This window comes from Marmota flaviventris, chromosome 11 (genome assembly GCF_047511675.1).
Source record: "Marmota flaviventris isolate mMarFla1 chromosome 11, mMarFla1.hap1, whole genome shotgun sequence".
Classification (NCBI taxonomy): Eukaryota; Metazoa; Chordata; class Mammalia; order Rodentia; family Sciuridae; genus Marmota; species Marmota flaviventris.
Genome location: NC_092508.1, coordinates 17,705,678 through 17,721,482, shown reverse-complemented (window position 1 = coordinate 17,721,482; position 15,805 = coordinate 17,705,678). Strand labels below are relative to the sequence as shown.

Here is a 15,805-nt window from a genome sequence, read left to right as displayed (position 1 = left end):
TGCCTGGCAGTAGGGAGGGGCCTTGCTTGGGGCTAGTAGGCTGCTATGAGGGTGCTGTTTGCCAGAGAACATACTGACACAGGCTCGGGTTTGAGTGACGGACTGTGAAGGTCCTGTGCTAGATCTTACCATTGGTGAGTTAGGAGTGTGAGTGTGTTTGGATACCAGGGTGAGCAAAGGCTGGTGCCCACATACCTGCCATAAGTTCACAGAAGTCTAGTGGCCTCCTCGGTTGTTGGGTCAAGGACCCACAATGAGAAGAGGCACTGGCGAGAACCTAAGCAGTGCTCAGCAACCTCCATTCCTCTATGGGGGAAGAGAGGGTAGCTGGTCTCAAATTCCTGTTACAGGCAAGCATTGCGGCCCATCTGTGGCTGCTAAGGTCTTATCCAACCTCCTTTCTCCCATACTCACATCCTGCATTGCTAAACTAACTGTTCCCTACACACACTTGTTTTTGTGTTGTCTTCCTGCCTTTCTGTGAGTGATGAGCAACATCAAGGACAAGTGCTGCTGCCCCTAACCCTGCCCATCCTGAACAGCAACTTGGGGCCCACTTCTGGAGAGGCAGAGGGAGCTATCCTTGACTTGCTCCCACTCCCTACTGCTTTTCCACACTGTATCTAGGAGATCCTGCCAGTATCTTTCTTATTGTGTTTATCACCCTGTATTTTTCTTCATCAAATTTATTTTGTATTTAAGTGTTACCACCTCAGAATCTTTAGAGATGATTATGCTCCAGTCCATCATCCTACTGACAACCATTATTATATACCCACTATGTCTCAGATGTTGTGTTAACTAGGCCCATAAGGATGTTATCTCATTTAGTCTGTTTGCCAGCTCTGCAGAGTATTGCATGTTATCCCTCCATCTTCCAGATAACATAACTGAGACTCAAAGATTATCTCATTTGCCCAAGATGATATAGTTAGAAAACAGCAAAATTGGGATCTTCGCAGCCCTTTTAGCTGCCTACGTTGTCCTCTATCTAGCTCATAGAATGTCAGAGTTGGAAAATACCCAGAAAGAACCATGACAGCGTAGTCTCTTTTTATATAAGCAGGGATCACATCTTATTTCCTGTTATATTCTGGGTACCCATCAGTGTGCAATGTAGTGAGTGCAGTGTTACTGTCTGGTGAAGGAGGAGTGGAAGCTGATCCTCTGAGGCCCATCCAATCCCCCTGCAGCTCCCTGTTTGTCATATGGTGGCCTCACAAATGTGACAATTTCCCACATATTACCTTTTGTAGCTATTGTTGCTGCTCCGTCTTGGTTTGCTGGTAGCTTGTCCTCTGTCCATTTCGAGCTTATATAGTCTTGTGTCCCCTTGGAGTGCCTTGCACAGGGTCTGCTGTGCCACATGTGATGAACAGTTCTTGTGAAGGTGCCTGTCACAGCACATCCCCACCTTCCTCCAGAAACCAACACTAACTGTGGTCTCAGCTACCCTGTCCTGGTGAAGAACCTTCCTTCTGAAATTTTCTTTTCTCTATCTTAGGACTTTCAGTAAAGAGACCTTAATCCCTTCCAGAAGCCCTGATCTCTGGGTTTTGGTACTTTCCAAGACACAGGGCTGCCAACATGCTTTCTCCCCAAGTCATTTCCACAGGGATCACATCCCTCTCATCACTCATGTCACCCCTTTGTCTGCAGAGTCTTCGGATGACTCTTATGTGTCTGCTGGAGAAGAACCCCTGGAGGCCCCAGTGTTTGAGATTCCCCTGCAGAACGCGGTGGTGGCCCCAGGGGCTGATGTACTGCTTAAGTGTATCATCACCGCCAACCCCCCACCCCAAGGTAAGCTTCAGGTCTTGAGGTGCAGAGCACGTGGGACAGGGAGAGGGAGCCTCCCCTAGAATCCTCTGAGGGGGTGGGTGGGAGGAGAGGAGTTATCCACTGCATGGAGCTGCCTGTCTTCAGGGAGATGGCTCAGGACTCCCTAGAGAGAAAAGGACAGCCTGGGCTTCTGGAGTGAGGGCAGACTCCTCTGAATTCCCCACAGGCAGAACAAGGAATGGTTTGAACCTTTGTGTGGGAGGGGTGGAGTGAGGTTTCCCCAGTGAGCTTCTGGCCGTAGTGAGTTGGTTCTCGTTGCTTCCCCACAGTGTCCTGGCTCAAGGATGGGTCCACGCTGCACAGTGAGGGCCGCCTTCTCATCCGGGCTGAGGGCGAGAGGCACACTCTGCTGCTCAGGGAGGCCCAGGAGGCTGACGCGGGGAGCTATGTGGCCACTGCCATCAACGAGCTGGGCCAGGCCAGCTGTGCTGCCTCACTGGCTGTGAGACCTGGTAGGAAGCCTGCCAAACCCAGGGGTGGGTGGGGGGTGAGCTGTGATCCTTCCTTCCTAGCGGATGTGAGGCCATGGGCCCAAGCTCCTTTCCCACTTGCAAATGAGAGTGCTTGGGCTCAGTCATCTTGCAGAGTCCCTTCTCTGTGGGCCTCTCTGGAGAAAGCATTTAAAATGGTCCCGTCCTTAGGGCAAGGATCAAATTCCCAGGACAGGCACCAGGCTGGTCAATTCATGAAGTCAGTAAAATGTGTCTTTAGACATCCTGTAACCACCCACTTCCCCGGCCAATTCCCTGAACAGGGTCCTGTGGGGAAGGCAAATTGTCTTTGAGTCTGAGAAAAAGAATCTCTCAGCCCAGAGGGCTTAAGATCCACCAGGAGCTTTTTATGTTATTTTTTTTCTATAGGAAAGCCCCAACCCTGTAAAAAGAGGGGCTTTCAAGTGTCCCTGCTTCCTGTTGAACCCCAAACCTTAAAGAAGGTGCAGCTGAGAACACCTTCAGGATGGCAGTATAGAGCTGCCTTGATTTCTATTTTTATAGAAGCTCTCACTTGGTGTCAGACTACTTCCTTTGGGTTTCAGTCCAGTTTCTTTCTGGCTCAGGCAGGGCTGGACTGGTGTCAGTGTATGTGGCCAGTTCTGTTCGTTCAGGTGGCTGGGCCTGACAATGCACTGACCCTGCATAGTGGGGCAGAGAGAGGGGAGGATGCTAGGGGTTGTCACAGAAGGAAAAGACAGAGACTCAACCTGCAATCAAGGGGATTACCATTGGGTGTCCAAATCTAGCTCAGAGGACCTGGGCTGGAGGGCCTCTAGGCATAGACGAATTCAGTTTGGAGACGAGTCTAGCAGTGGTCAGTGTTCTAGGATATTTGCACTGAGACAGGAGAGCCTGGAGGAGGCGGGGTTTAGACTGCAGAAGGAGGGGCAGGACATGCCAGGAGGGGGAACAGCACATGCTGTTCTGTGCCTTTCTTCCACTCAGTGCTACAGGACAGCAGATGACAGCCCAGCCCGTGTGCCTGGTCCCAGGGCGTTAGCACTTTCAAAATGCAGGAGCTCTTGGTGGGGTCTGGCACCGCAGCTGTGCCATGTTAGCTCCTTTGATAGCACCTTATGTCTTTGTGGAGCAGCAGGTCCTCATCTTGTTTCACCTCCGTGTCCCTCCCAGGAGCCATGTTCAAGGCTCGCTGCCTCTTCTTATCCCTCCCACCTTGATGAATCATACCCATCCCTCCACTACATGTTTCCGTCCTCCCATCACCTCTGGGATCTGGCCTCTGACTCAGCTCCCAGGTCCCCTTAGGGGGCCCAGGCCTGGCTCCAGGACTCCAGTCAATACCTGGCTTGGGCTGAGAAATGGCAAGGGGTAGGGTGGGGGTGCCTGTATATGGGCTAAGAGCCATTTGGGAGCCTTTTAAGGTTGGGAAGGCGGCTTGGGGCACGGCAGCTGTCAGCACTTGACAGGGAGTTCTGTGTTTGCCACATTGAATCTCCCCGAGCTTCAGTTTCCTCATTTGTAAACCAGAGATAATTATACCATCCTCACGGATGAAAGCAAATGTGCGAACGAGCTTTATGAACTGTAAAGCTGTAGACAAATGTTAGTTGTTAGCGTTCAGGGATGGTGTTGTGCACACTAACTCAGCTTTCCAGGAGGACCTGGGGAGCACCTTACCCTTTCCTGTCTGTCCCTTTCTTCAGACTGCCTGGGGCTTTGGGACTCCACTTCTGCCTTGCAAACCTCGTAACCCCCTGGACCCTCCCTATTTCCCAGCCCCTGGATTCTCAGACTGTTGCTGCATCTTTGTTTCTCCTCTGCCCTGGGGAGCCAGCAAATCTTCAGCACAGAAGTTGGTTGTACCAGGCTTTATGAGCAGCCCCATAAGTCAGACTGGCTCCAGGGCCCCTGGGTCCAAGGGGCTGGCGCGCTGGTCCAGCATCGTCGCTGATTGTAATAGAGCAAGCTGACTTTCTTACCCTACAAGGCACTGTTTGGTCCAGAGTAGCTGGATGGGGGCCAGTGGATCCAGAGAGCCGCCCGAGTGGGTGGAACCAGTGGTGGCACAGATATTTGACAAGGGAGGGGGTCTCAGGCCTAGAGTCTGTAGGCAGTGGTTCGGGCTGCGGGGGGGGGGGGAGTGTCTGGCTGTGGGGGCGTGGGGAGCAGGTGGAGGGAGGGAGTGGGTAGTGTCTTGTGGGAAGAGGCCCTGTACAGAGCCACTGTCCTCTCTTACTACTTCCCCACCCCCACACCCAATGCCATGGAAACCAGGGCTGGCTGCCCAGTGTGCTCCTGGGGTGCCCACCCCAGCAGGGCCTGCTTTTGAGAGCCCACAGATTTTATTCCTGTTTAGGAACCACAGTAACTAGGGAATGGGCAACTAGAAAATGCAGCCTAGTTTGGGGGGCAGGCTCTGTGCAGGCAGGACCTGGTGTTACCAGCTCTGGCTGCTCCTCCCCAGCCCTATGCCCCTCCCACCCTTGGAATAACTGTCTCAAAGCTGGGGAGTGGATGGGGATGGGTGGCTGGTGAGTGTGAGAAGTACTGCTGCTGCTGCATCCAGCACACCAGAATTTATAGAGTGCCATGTCCTTTTCCCAAATCCTTTCATGTCTTTTTCATTGATTTATGTTGAGATAAAATATATGTATGTGTGTATGTGTGTGTGTATGTATGTATGTATATATATCTTTTGAAGGGACCATGACATTTTACAGATGTTGATATTTCCATTTTACAGATGGAGAGACAAATACATGGAGACTCTAGTGACAAAGCTAACACTAGGCCAGCAGCCTTTATTGAGCTTCCATGGTCTGCCTGGGATTGTTATAAATGATAAGAGACTTAGAGTAGAAACAAATAAACTTAGCATGAACAGCAGATAAAAAATAATATCCCTAATTAGCATTTACTGAGCACTGTTGATTGGGTAATCATATTCAGTCCATCCCTGTGAGGTGGGTTCTATTATTATGCCCAGGTTACAGATGAGGAAACTGAGACTGGGAAAGCTACTGCAAGTTGCTTTAGGCCAGTGCTGATTGATACACCTTTCCATGATAGTGGAAGTGTTCGGTATCTGCCCTGTCCAGTGTGGTGGCCACTAGCCACATGTGGCTGTTGAGTGTTTGAAATTCAGCTGGTCCAACTGAGGAACTGAATTTTTTTTGGTGGGGAGGAGCTAGGGATTGAACCCAGGGCCTCACATGTGATAGGCAAGTGCTCTACCACTGGGCCACACCTTTAGCTAGAACTGGGGTTTTCGTAACTATCATTTTTATTGACTGCATTTTGATAGTTTCAGTGTCCTTGTTGGATACTGAGTCCTAGGTGCACCAGGCCAGTTGGAGGCTTGAGACATGCTTTAAAATGCCTTCTCAGGGTTTCTCAAGTAGACACTCCTAACCACTACACTGCCCACTTTCCTTTTACTCTGAAGAGGTTCAGGGTTAGGGCTTGTGCAGAGGGGCAGCTCAGGCCTCTGTGGGTGGGTCAGATTGGGGGTTTTCTCAGCTTCTTTTGTTGATTCCATGCCTCCATCATGGCTGTGGTCCTGTTTGTTTCCTCTTGTGCCTGGAGGGAGCACACCTGGCTCTGCCCCACTGTGGGCTCTGACAGGAGGCCTTTCTGGTGCCGGGCCTCCATCCCACAGCCTGCAGCCCCCTGCTCAGGCACAGGTCTCATGTGTTTGAGCCCAAGGCTGTAGCATTTTCTACTCAAGCCTTTGGCCTTTTCCCTTTACCTTGGCTGCAACTTTCTTATCTGTAAAATGAGGATCATCCTGACTCATGGGCTATATGCTCAAAAAGACTCCGAGCTGTGTGAGGAGGATGAGTTGGCTGCAGACGTTTGGACTTGGGATGTGGCTTGTCAAGACTCCTTCTGGTCTTGCTCATATGATCAGCAGTATCACAACAGGAAAGAGGCTGTTTATTGGCAGCCATGAATGCAAAGGCAAGGAAGAAAATCATATCACCAAATTCTACACCCCTTTTCCTCTGCCTTAGGTCCCTGGCCACAGCTACATAGTTGCAGGGTCTTCCTGGTGATGACAGTGGCTGCAGATGGAGGGAATCTTGGAAAGCCACATGACCCGTGTTGTCCATTAGGATGGGGGTCTGGACAATACCTGAAAAAGCAAGGTGGCATGGTTCATTCAACCAGACTCAGTCCCTCCTCCCATCTCCTATCTGTCAGCAGCAGGTATACTCCATGGACGACTCCCCAGGACTCTTACCTAGAATGCAGTTGAGTGCTCTCAGCCTGTCTCAACGACAGAAACCTAATTTACCATGAGTGCAAACCCTTTATCTAACCTGGAACAACCCAGTGTAGTTATATGTGAGAAATTCAACACTTGCCTGGATAGGTCAGGCTAACCATGTGAAATTTCCTCTAGTACTTAATACACTTTAAACCAAACCTGAAACACTCTCAGCCTAACCCTTCTCCTTGTCCAGGGGAGACAGTCATGTCAGCACCCTCTGGAAATTCCTACCTCTTGGCAGCCCGCATCCTCCTTTCCCCTCACTTTCCTGTGGTGGGATCACTTAGCAGCTATTTCAAGAGAGGCCCATGGAGCCTGGGTGTGATGGCGCATACCTGTAATCCCAGTGACTCAGGAGGCTGAGGCAGGGGATCACAAGTTCGTAGCCAGCCTGGGAAACTAGTAAGAGCCTGTCTCAAAATGAAAAATAAAAAAGGGCGGGGGATGTAGCTTGGTGGTAGAGTACCCTCAGTTCAATCCCCAGTGCACCCCCCACAAAAAAAAAAAGAGAGGAAGGAGAAGGAAATACAGAAGAAGAAAAGCCTGTGGGGATCTACTAACCACAGGTAGAGGACAGGGTTTGCAAGGCCAGGCTGATAGGAATGCTGGCCAACCTCCAACACGTTCCTCCCTTCCTCAAAAATCATAAGAGCTTGTCTTGGCCTTGAGAGTAAAGGCCACATGCCTTAAGCTGGCATCCACCTTCTGGATCCATAGAGGCCAAAAGCCTAAGGATGCTCCAAAAGAGGAGGCAGCAAGAGGTACCTGCTTTCATGATCTGATGCCCACTTTTTACTTCTTCACCCATCTCTGTCATCAGTTGAGCTACCGGCCTCTGTGCCTGTACATTTTTCCTCTGAACATTTGTTCATGCAGGTTCATCTTCATGGACTGCTTTTCCCTTTTCCCTTTTCCCTGCTTAAACCAAGCTCTAATTCAATACCACCTCTGCTCTCAGTTGCTTCTTTCTCCCTGAGCCAAAAGTCATCACCAGCTGTCTGTACTCTTGTGGTTCTTATCTACTCCCCGCTTGCCATCTCGTCATTCTTTCCTGCTTGCTATTCTAGTCATCTATGTATCTGGCTTGTCTTCCCTACCAGCCAAAGGCACCTGAGGACATGACCATGCCTTCTCTACTCCTTAGCCCTTGACGCCACACTAGGAGTCACTTCTGGGCAGCTGGGGACTGTGTAGACCACAAGGATTGAGTGTGAGGCAGCAGTGGGGGACCGAGAGCCCAAGAAACTCCAAGCCCTGGGTAATACACAGAGGTTGGACAGGACATACAGCTGCAGGGGGTAATGAGACTCTGCCTAAGAGTGGTGCTTGTGATGGCAGAATTCTCAAAGTATGGTCCCCAGACCAGCAGCATCAACATCCCTTTGGGAATGTGTTAATAAATGCAAACTATTTGCCCCAAACCAGACCTACTGAATTCAAAACTGGGGGAAGGTCCCAGCAGCCCAATTCCCCAGTCTAGGGAACCCTCCAGGTGATTCAAGTGCACAGTAAACTTTGGAACCCACTACCAAGCTGGGCACAGTGGCGCGTGCCTATATTCCCAGTGGCTCAGGAGGCCGAGGCAGGAGGATCTCAAATTCAAAGCCAGCAACTTAGCAAGACCCTGTCTCCAAATAAAAAATAAAAAGGGCTGGGGGTGGGCTCAGTGATTAAGTGCCCCTGGGTTCAATCCCTGGTACAAAAAAACAAACAAAAAGCACACCAGGGAGAGAGAGAGAGACAGGGAGGGAGGGAGGGGGCAGGTGGGCATGCACTGGCTTAAGATGAGAGGCCAACTGGTGCGGTGGGAAGTGTGTGGACTGTGGAGTCAGACCTTATCTGTTCAAAGCCCTGCTCTGAAGTTGGATGGCCAAGTTTGCTAGGACTTATTGAAACTACCTCCTAGGGTTGTCCTCCTCCCATGAGGGTTGGCAGTGGTCCCTACACTTTCATGTGCATAAGAATCACCTGGAGTGTTTTTGAAAAATGTGGTTTTTTGACTTCCCATTTCAGAAAATCTAATTTTATAGGCTGGGAAAGGCCCAGGAATTTATTTCAAAATAAGCTCCCAGGTGGTCCTGGTGTGGGTGGCTCAAGGATCGTTCTGAGATAAAGGCCTTGTGTAATGCCTTTCATGTGCTGGATACTGGCGGTGGTGGCTCAACCATCTCTGTGGGGAGACTATAGCAGGGGACATTAGAAACTCTTGGGATGTTGGGACCAGCAGAATGCTCTGGTCTGGGGAGGGACAGTTCCCTGATTTGTGGGTTACCCAGCACCAGTGTTTTCATGAAGTGTTTGACCCAGGGGTTGTGTTGGAAAGGCAGATATGGGCCTAGGGTCAGCACAGGGGGTGGAGGGCAAATGTGAAGGGGTAGTCCTTCCATGGCATGCTGAGTGTATGTGCCTCTGCGATTTGGCAGGGTGTGGGGGCACCTGCTTCCTACTTCCTGGCTAGTGTAACTATGTCTCCCACAGTGAGAGCTGGGCTTGTGGGTAGAGCACAGCTGGAATGTTAGGGACTGGCCACAAAGGTGGTTTGGACCATAAGGCCATGACATCTGGTACCTGAACATGATGTGGAGCTCCAGGATCCTCCATCCGTCTCTTTGGCCATGCAGTTTGGGGGTATGTCAGGGCAGAGACCACTATCTTCTCTCAAAGAGGCCTAGTTGTGCTTCTCTGGTGTTTGAGCCTCCTGCCTGGGCCACCTCCCCTCTGGGAGGGGCTTGAGGACTGCAGCTCACTCTGGCTGGATGCCCCCTGGTACTGTTCCTCCAGAGACCACCAGGGGTCGCTAAAGCCCCTGCAAACCTCACCAATCCAGCACAAATCTCCCTCTTCCCTGGGAGGCACCATAGCACTGTCCATCAGGGAGGTGACCCTGGATCAGGACTCCCAACTCCATGGAGGGGAGATAGGCATCCACCTCCAGGGATGGTGCCTATGATCTCAGTGTCAGCTGGGAGCCTTTGGCACCAAGTGCCATTCTGAACACCCCCACCCCCTACCTCAAGACAGCCAGCCTGAATGGTGGCCCCTCCTTCCTCATTGGCAATGCTGGGAAACACAGGTCATAGCTTGAGAATGTGGCTCTGGGCGGGGGTGAGGAGATAGGAGGAAGGACATGTGGCCCCAGCTTAACAACCCCTTCTCTCTTGCTCAGTTTCCAAGTCCCTTCCCCAACCCAGATGTAAATGGGTACTAGTTAAAGGGCTGTTGGGGAAAGTAGCCCCCACTCTCCTCATCCTTGGCCCTGGTGAGGCTGATGGGTAAAGTTAGGTTGCGAATAAGTGTCCCAGAAGAGCCTGCCATGAGGACTGAGTGCAGGCCTGTGCCCTGGGGTGGCTGCTGGGCTGACCTGCTATGGCAGTACTGGCGAGATGGAGATGGGGCTCTGGGACCCCTCAAGTTGGGAGGGACATCTCTGGGAAGGAAGGTGAAGATCTCACAGTTCTGTGATCCTCCGTGCCAGAGAAAGCAGGGCATGGCCTGGCTCTTCAGTATTGGAGGCTGATCAGTGTCTTCCCAGGCTGGCGAGCCTGGTGGTTTGGTCAGCAAAAGGGGCAGCACAGGGCCATTGCCATCGGCACCTTCTTTGGTGGACTTGTCAACATTAATGGATCACACAAAGGTCTTGAATGCCACAGTGTGGTGCCTCCCCACCCCATCTTCCTCTGGGGACAGAGGCCCCCATGCCTAGAGTCCAGCCCCGCTGAGGGGCTCTGCTCTTGTCAGTGTCCAGAGCTGTAAGGAGAGGAAAGGCAGAGCGCTGCTTGGGAATGAGCAGGCAGCTAAATTCAGCTGGGCTGGCTCTGCCCCTCCCTCTCTTCCCCCTCCACTCCAGGACAGGCTGCCTGTGTGCTCAGCAGGCGCCACCTTCCCAGCCCACCACCTTCCCAGCCCAGCCTGCTTGCCAGCCACCCAGCCTCTTGCTGGCCACCCCCACCTTCTCTGTACTCCTCCAGGCTCCTGCCCCTCCCCCAGGGGCAGCTCAGTGCTGGGCCTCCCCAGGGTCCACCAAGTGAGTGGGACTGGGCAGGCTGGGCTCCTGCTCCCTGGGGAGCCAAGGCAGGGTGGGCAGTGGGCAAGCAGCAGGAGGGCCTGGTGCCAGGACAGAGCCTTCGGAAAGGTGCAGGCTGAGGTCCGTGTGCGGTCTCAGGGTGAGTTGGGGTGCAGCCCTGCTGGGGGCTTGGGTTAGGGGAACCAGGAGGAGGGGCCAGGGGGCTGTGGCAGATTCATGTCTGTATTTGGCAGTCGGGTAGAAGCCAGCTCAGGGAGGCTGGGCCCCCAGCCAGTTGCGGGGGAGGGCGTCAGGGCCCTGGGGACACCCCTCCCCCAAGGCAGACTCAAGTCCCCCTGCTCTTCCCTAGGCTGAGCTGCCCTTTTCTGTGGATGACTCTGACTCTGCTTTCCCACCCCCTGAGAGATTTGGGGTCCCCATGCTCTAGAGCTGGGGCTAACAGGTGCCCCTGGGGTTTCTGTGGCAGGAAGCTGAGAAGGGAGGGGGAAGGGCAGACTGGACAGTGCCATCTCATTGGCCCTGGACCGAGGTCAGGATAGGGCTTGTCTGGGGTGTGTGTTCCTCTGTTCCAAGCCCAGCTCACCTAAGAAGTAAGTGTCTTGGCTTTGCTGCTGTGGGGTCCCAGAGGCCAACACCACCTGCTTTTAAAGCATATGATTGGTAATTTGAGCCCCTACTCTATGTCAGGATATGGATCCCCTGCTCCAGTGGAATTCTGGGTCTACCCCAAGGCACAGGAGCAGCCCCTCTGTTGGCTGAATCCTTTGCATCAGGCCATTTCCAATGAGTCCCCTCCCAGGGGGTTTGGTCTTGGGGCAGAGTCTAGCAGGGGAGGAATCAGGAGCTCAGGGAGAGGAAGTGCTTGGGCACAGCAAACCCCCAGAGACCAGGAGTGAAGTCAGGGCAGGGCCCACAGGAATGGCCTCAACCAGGCTCTGGGGACATTTCCAGCCAGCTGTCTCTCTGCCTCCTCCCTCTCCTGGCATCCCTTCTGTCTCTCTTCCAGGAGGGTCCACATCCCCTTTCAGCAGTCCCATCACTTCTGACGAGGAGTACCTGAGTCCCCCAGAGGAGTTCCCAGAGCCTGGGGAGACCTGGCCCGGAACCCCCACCATGAAGCTCAGCCCCAGCCAGAACCACCGTTCCTCTGACACTGGCTCCAAGGCACCCCCCACCTTCAAGGTCAGATTCCTGGTCCAGGTCTGTATGGACCTCCATCCCTTTGTGTCCCCTTTGTTCTTCAGGAGGACCTAGAACTTTGCCCCATTAACCCTTCTTAACCAGCCTCAGTCAGATTGGTATGGAAGAGACCACTGTCCCAGATCTCCCAGTCCCCAGGAGTCACTGCTATGCCCTGACTGTCATCCCTGACACTTTGGAGTTCCCCTTTAGGTCTCACTCATGGACCAGTCAGTACGAGAAGGCCAAGATGTCATCATGAGCATCCGTGTGCAGGGGGAGCCAAAGCCTGTGGTCTCCTGGTGAGTAGCAGCCACTCACAGGTCTGGGCCCTGTGAGCTGGCTTTGGAGGAAGGGAGTGATACCTGAGGGGCCTTCCCCAGGTGTTGGTCTAGGTGCAGCGGTACTACTCGCCAGCACACCCTGCCCCTTGTCCTGGTGCTCCAGGATTATTTGGGCTTCCCCTTTTGGGGAGAGATTTGAATAATGAATGGTTTCATGTCTTCCCACTTGAGACAAATGGAGAGTCCTCAGCCCTGAAAGAAGGCTTTCCACCCTTACCCCATCAGTTGATGGTAACTTTTTTTAATACCTTTATTTTATTTTTATGTGGTGCTGAGGATCGAACCCAGGGCCTCACATGTACTAGGTGAGCGCTCTTCCACTGAGCCACAACCCCAGCCCTGGTAGGGTTACTTTTGAGGCTCATTCTCTACCCAGCCCTGGGCTTGACCCAGTCATCACAATTTGTTTCTGAACTGCCCAAACCCAGAGTTAAATGTGGGTCTCAGCTGGGATGCCTGGAACAGTCATTACTCAGCATGTTTTTCTATTGGTTTTCGGTTCTATTTTTCATTTTTAATTGATCGGCTGATTTCCTCTGTGATTTTTTAGAACGTTTAAGTTCTTTCACATCCCTTTTGGGAAGTGGGAGAGCTATCTTTCTGGAAAAATAAAAATAAGACACAGGGAAATTTAAGGAATACTGAGAGCTAAATAAGCCAAGTTGATGGCGCATGCCTGCAATCCCAGCTACTTGGGAAGCTTAGGCAGGAGGATCTCAAATTTGAGGGTAGTCTTAGCAATTTAGAGAGACCATGCTTCAAAATAAAATTTAAGAAAGTATTGGGGCTGTGCCCTGTGGCATATCCCTATAATCCCAACAGCTCAGGAGGCCAAGGCAGGAGGATTAAGAGTTCAAAGCCAGCCTCAGCAACTTAGCAAGACCCTAAGCAACTCAGTGAGACCTGTTTCTAAATAAAATATAAAAAAGGGCTGGGGATGTGGCTCAGTGGTTAAGCACCCCTGGGTTCAGTCCCTGGTACCCCCCAAAACAGAAAGGACTGGGGATATAGCTCAGTAGTAGAGTGCTTGCCTATGAAATGTGAATCTCTGGGATCAATTCCTAGTATTGCAAAACAAAAACAAACACAAAAACCTACTAAATTGCATGTCTCTATTCCAAATGAAGTGAGTTTGGAGAAGGGAGAGATCCAGGTGGATTAAGATTGTCTGGAAGTTCTTGGAGCAGGTGGGAAGGTAGAATCAAAGTGAAAACCTTGTCCTGGAATCCAGGGGTGTCTGTGATCACTGGGACAGTTTTGGGGAGCAGATGAACAGGGTAGGGGAGAAGAGGCCTGTGCTTCTCTGCAGCCCTACTTTGCTGAGCATGCAGAGGACCTTGGGCTCTGGGACTGAGTTGTAACCCCTGTTTCAGGCTAAGAAACCGCCAGCCTGTGCGCCCAGACCAGAGACGCTTTGCAGAGGAGGCTGAGGGTGGGCTGTGCCGGCTGCGGATCCTGGCTGCCGAGCGGGGCGACGCTGGCTTCTACACCTGCAAAGCCGTCAATGAGTATGGCGCCCGGCAGTGTGAGGCCCGCCTGGAGGTCCGAGGTGAGAGCCCCACACTCTGATGAAGCCCCAACCTGGTCCTGTCCCCTCTGCTGACAGATTTCACATAGTCTCAGTTACAGGATGCCACACTGAAAGGGCTGTGGAGGTCCCCTAGTCTGGCTGCTTATATTGTAGTTGAGTAAACTGAGACCCAGAGAGAAGAAACAACTTGCCCAAGGTCACACAACAAATTGTTCCACTCTCAGCTTGCCACACAGTTCTGCCTTCCCCAGTTTCCATCATGACAGCCCCTGACGTTAGCCAGAGACCCTGCTTCTTGCAACTGGCCACCCTCCCTCCGTGTTCTTCTGAGCCTATGTCGTATGCTCTGCCCAGTCCTCTCCCTCACACCCTCTCTGATCTCTTCCCCTTTGCTCTCCCTCCTTGCCCCATTGCTGTGCAGAAGCTCTTGTGGTTGAGGGTAGCAGTGGGGAGAGTCTGACGTCTGGACCCGTTCGGAGGGGCCCTTGATGTGACTTAGGCCTGGTGCATTGCTGGGACCCCAGGGGTGCCAGGATGGGCCCCCAGAGTTGAAGACATAAGGCAGGGGCATCTGGGGCTGTGCAGACAGGTCCTAGCCAGGCTGCCCTCCAAAGGCAGTTGCTTTCCTTCCCTGGGTTGCGGTTTACCCAGCCTCCCACCTCACCATGTCCTATGATGGCTCACGACCAGCAACCTCTCCTTAGTCCTTACTCAGCCATTGTCCCTCTTACCTACAAGCTCAGTCCCTTCCAGCCCGGCAGAGGCCACCTTTGGGAATGCCCCGAGATACCCCCAGGCATGGAGCCCAGACTCTATCGGTCATTGCCCCGCTGCCAGCCTTACCTCCTCACCCTCCCTGGTGCCTTTCATTCCTATGGCTGCCACCTGTTTGGTTTCTAAATTCTTCAGTGCCCCCTTCCCTGGCCTGCTCCTTCTCCAGGGTCTGGCCCTGCCTCGCTTCTCTGTGTTAACCCATGTCTTGGTGCCTCTCTCTTTGGGATTCCTCCCTAACATCCTGTAGGCTTTGGGGTGTTCCTGATGCCTGTGAATGCCTCTCCCTTGGCTGCTCAGGGTCTCTGCCTGCCCAGGAACCCTGGGAACTTGGCCTCTGGGTAGCCTCTGGCCCTCCCACCCTGGGCTGCCCTTGGGGGAGCTGAATATGGCAATGCTCCCTACAGTGTTAGAGGCAGCTCCATATCTAGAAGGGCCCTAGCCAGGTCTGTGCGTGTGCGTGTGTGTGTGTGTGTGTGTGTGTGTGTGTGTGGTGTGCTGCACTAACCTGCCGCTTGCTGACTGAGGTTTTTGTCTGTACACAGGCGAGTGAGCTCAGGGGGCCGCCTGCGCTCCCCGCCGCTACCCTCCGAGCTGCGCCCCTGTCTCAGGCACCTCTCGGACCTCGCTGTGTTTCACTGCCTCCTGCCCACAGACCCAGCCGGCCTGCTGGCCTGGACCCATCCCAGCCTCCCCTCCCCTCCCCAGCCAATGCAGCACCCTGGGGTAGCCCCTGGGCCCCTGGGGACCCTCCCTCCCCAAGTGGCTGTGCAGGCCAGGAGGCCCCCAGATGGACTGAGTGCTGGGAAGGTGGGGCATGAGGGTTATCAATCCTCCCACACTCTTCCCATGGGGACCACCAAGTGAATGCATGTGCTACGCTGCTACAGGCCTTTGTCTGTCCATCTGTTTGTTTGTCTGTGTGTCTGTGACAGTCAGGGAAAGATACCTCTGAGCTGGAGTGGGATGAGACAGAACAGGAAAGGACAAGACATGGCAGGGAGGGCCCCGAGGGGCAGGGGTGTGGACAGGAGGCTCACAAGGAGTGGGGCAGGGCACTGACCATTCCAGAAATGGGTTTCAATGGCACGACACTTTCTATTCTACAAGAGACCAAAAATCAGAGGCCCGGGGCTGAGCCCTGGCTCTGGTAGGTGTAGGGCCCAGTGGGGACTCCCTCATTCACAGTCAGGGTGGGGGTGCTCTGTCTGGGAATGAGGGAGTTAGCCAAGCGTGGCACAGGAGCAGGGCCATTTGCTGGGGTGGAGGTATTTGGAAACACTATTTCTTAGCTCAAATAAAATCCAGTTTGTACCCAGTTGGTGTGCCGCGTTTTCTTTTCTGCCGCCGTCACTGCCACCACATGGCCCTTTGGTTCCCCTCTTG

General features: G+C 53.1%; 1 protein-coding gene across 2 annotated transcripts in view; it reads left to right on the top strand.

The window, feature by feature from the left end:
* Positions 1-15,805, top strand: part of Speg (striated muscle enriched protein kinase) — a 55,462-nt gene that overhangs the window by 13,874 nt on the left and 25,783 nt on the right. Inside the window, exons 5-10 of one of the 2 annotated variants that reach the window (XM_071619598.1) lie at positions 1,660-1,803; positions 2,112-2,294; positions 11,601-11,776; positions 11,987-12,075; positions 13,491-13,666; positions 14,965-15,738. In XM_071619598.1, coding sequence (XP_071475699.1) covers positions 1,660-1,803; positions 2,112-2,294; positions 11,601-11,776; positions 11,987-12,075; positions 13,491-13,666; positions 14,965-14,972 — 776 coding nt within the window. In that variant the 3' untranslated portion in view covers positions 14,973-15,738. Of the gene's footprint in view, positions 1-1,659; positions 1,804-2,111; positions 2,295-11,600; positions 11,777-11,986; positions 12,076-13,490; positions 13,667-14,964; positions 15,739-15,805 lie in introns of those variants that run through there. The other variant, XM_027942026.2, reaches the window with a different exon arrangement.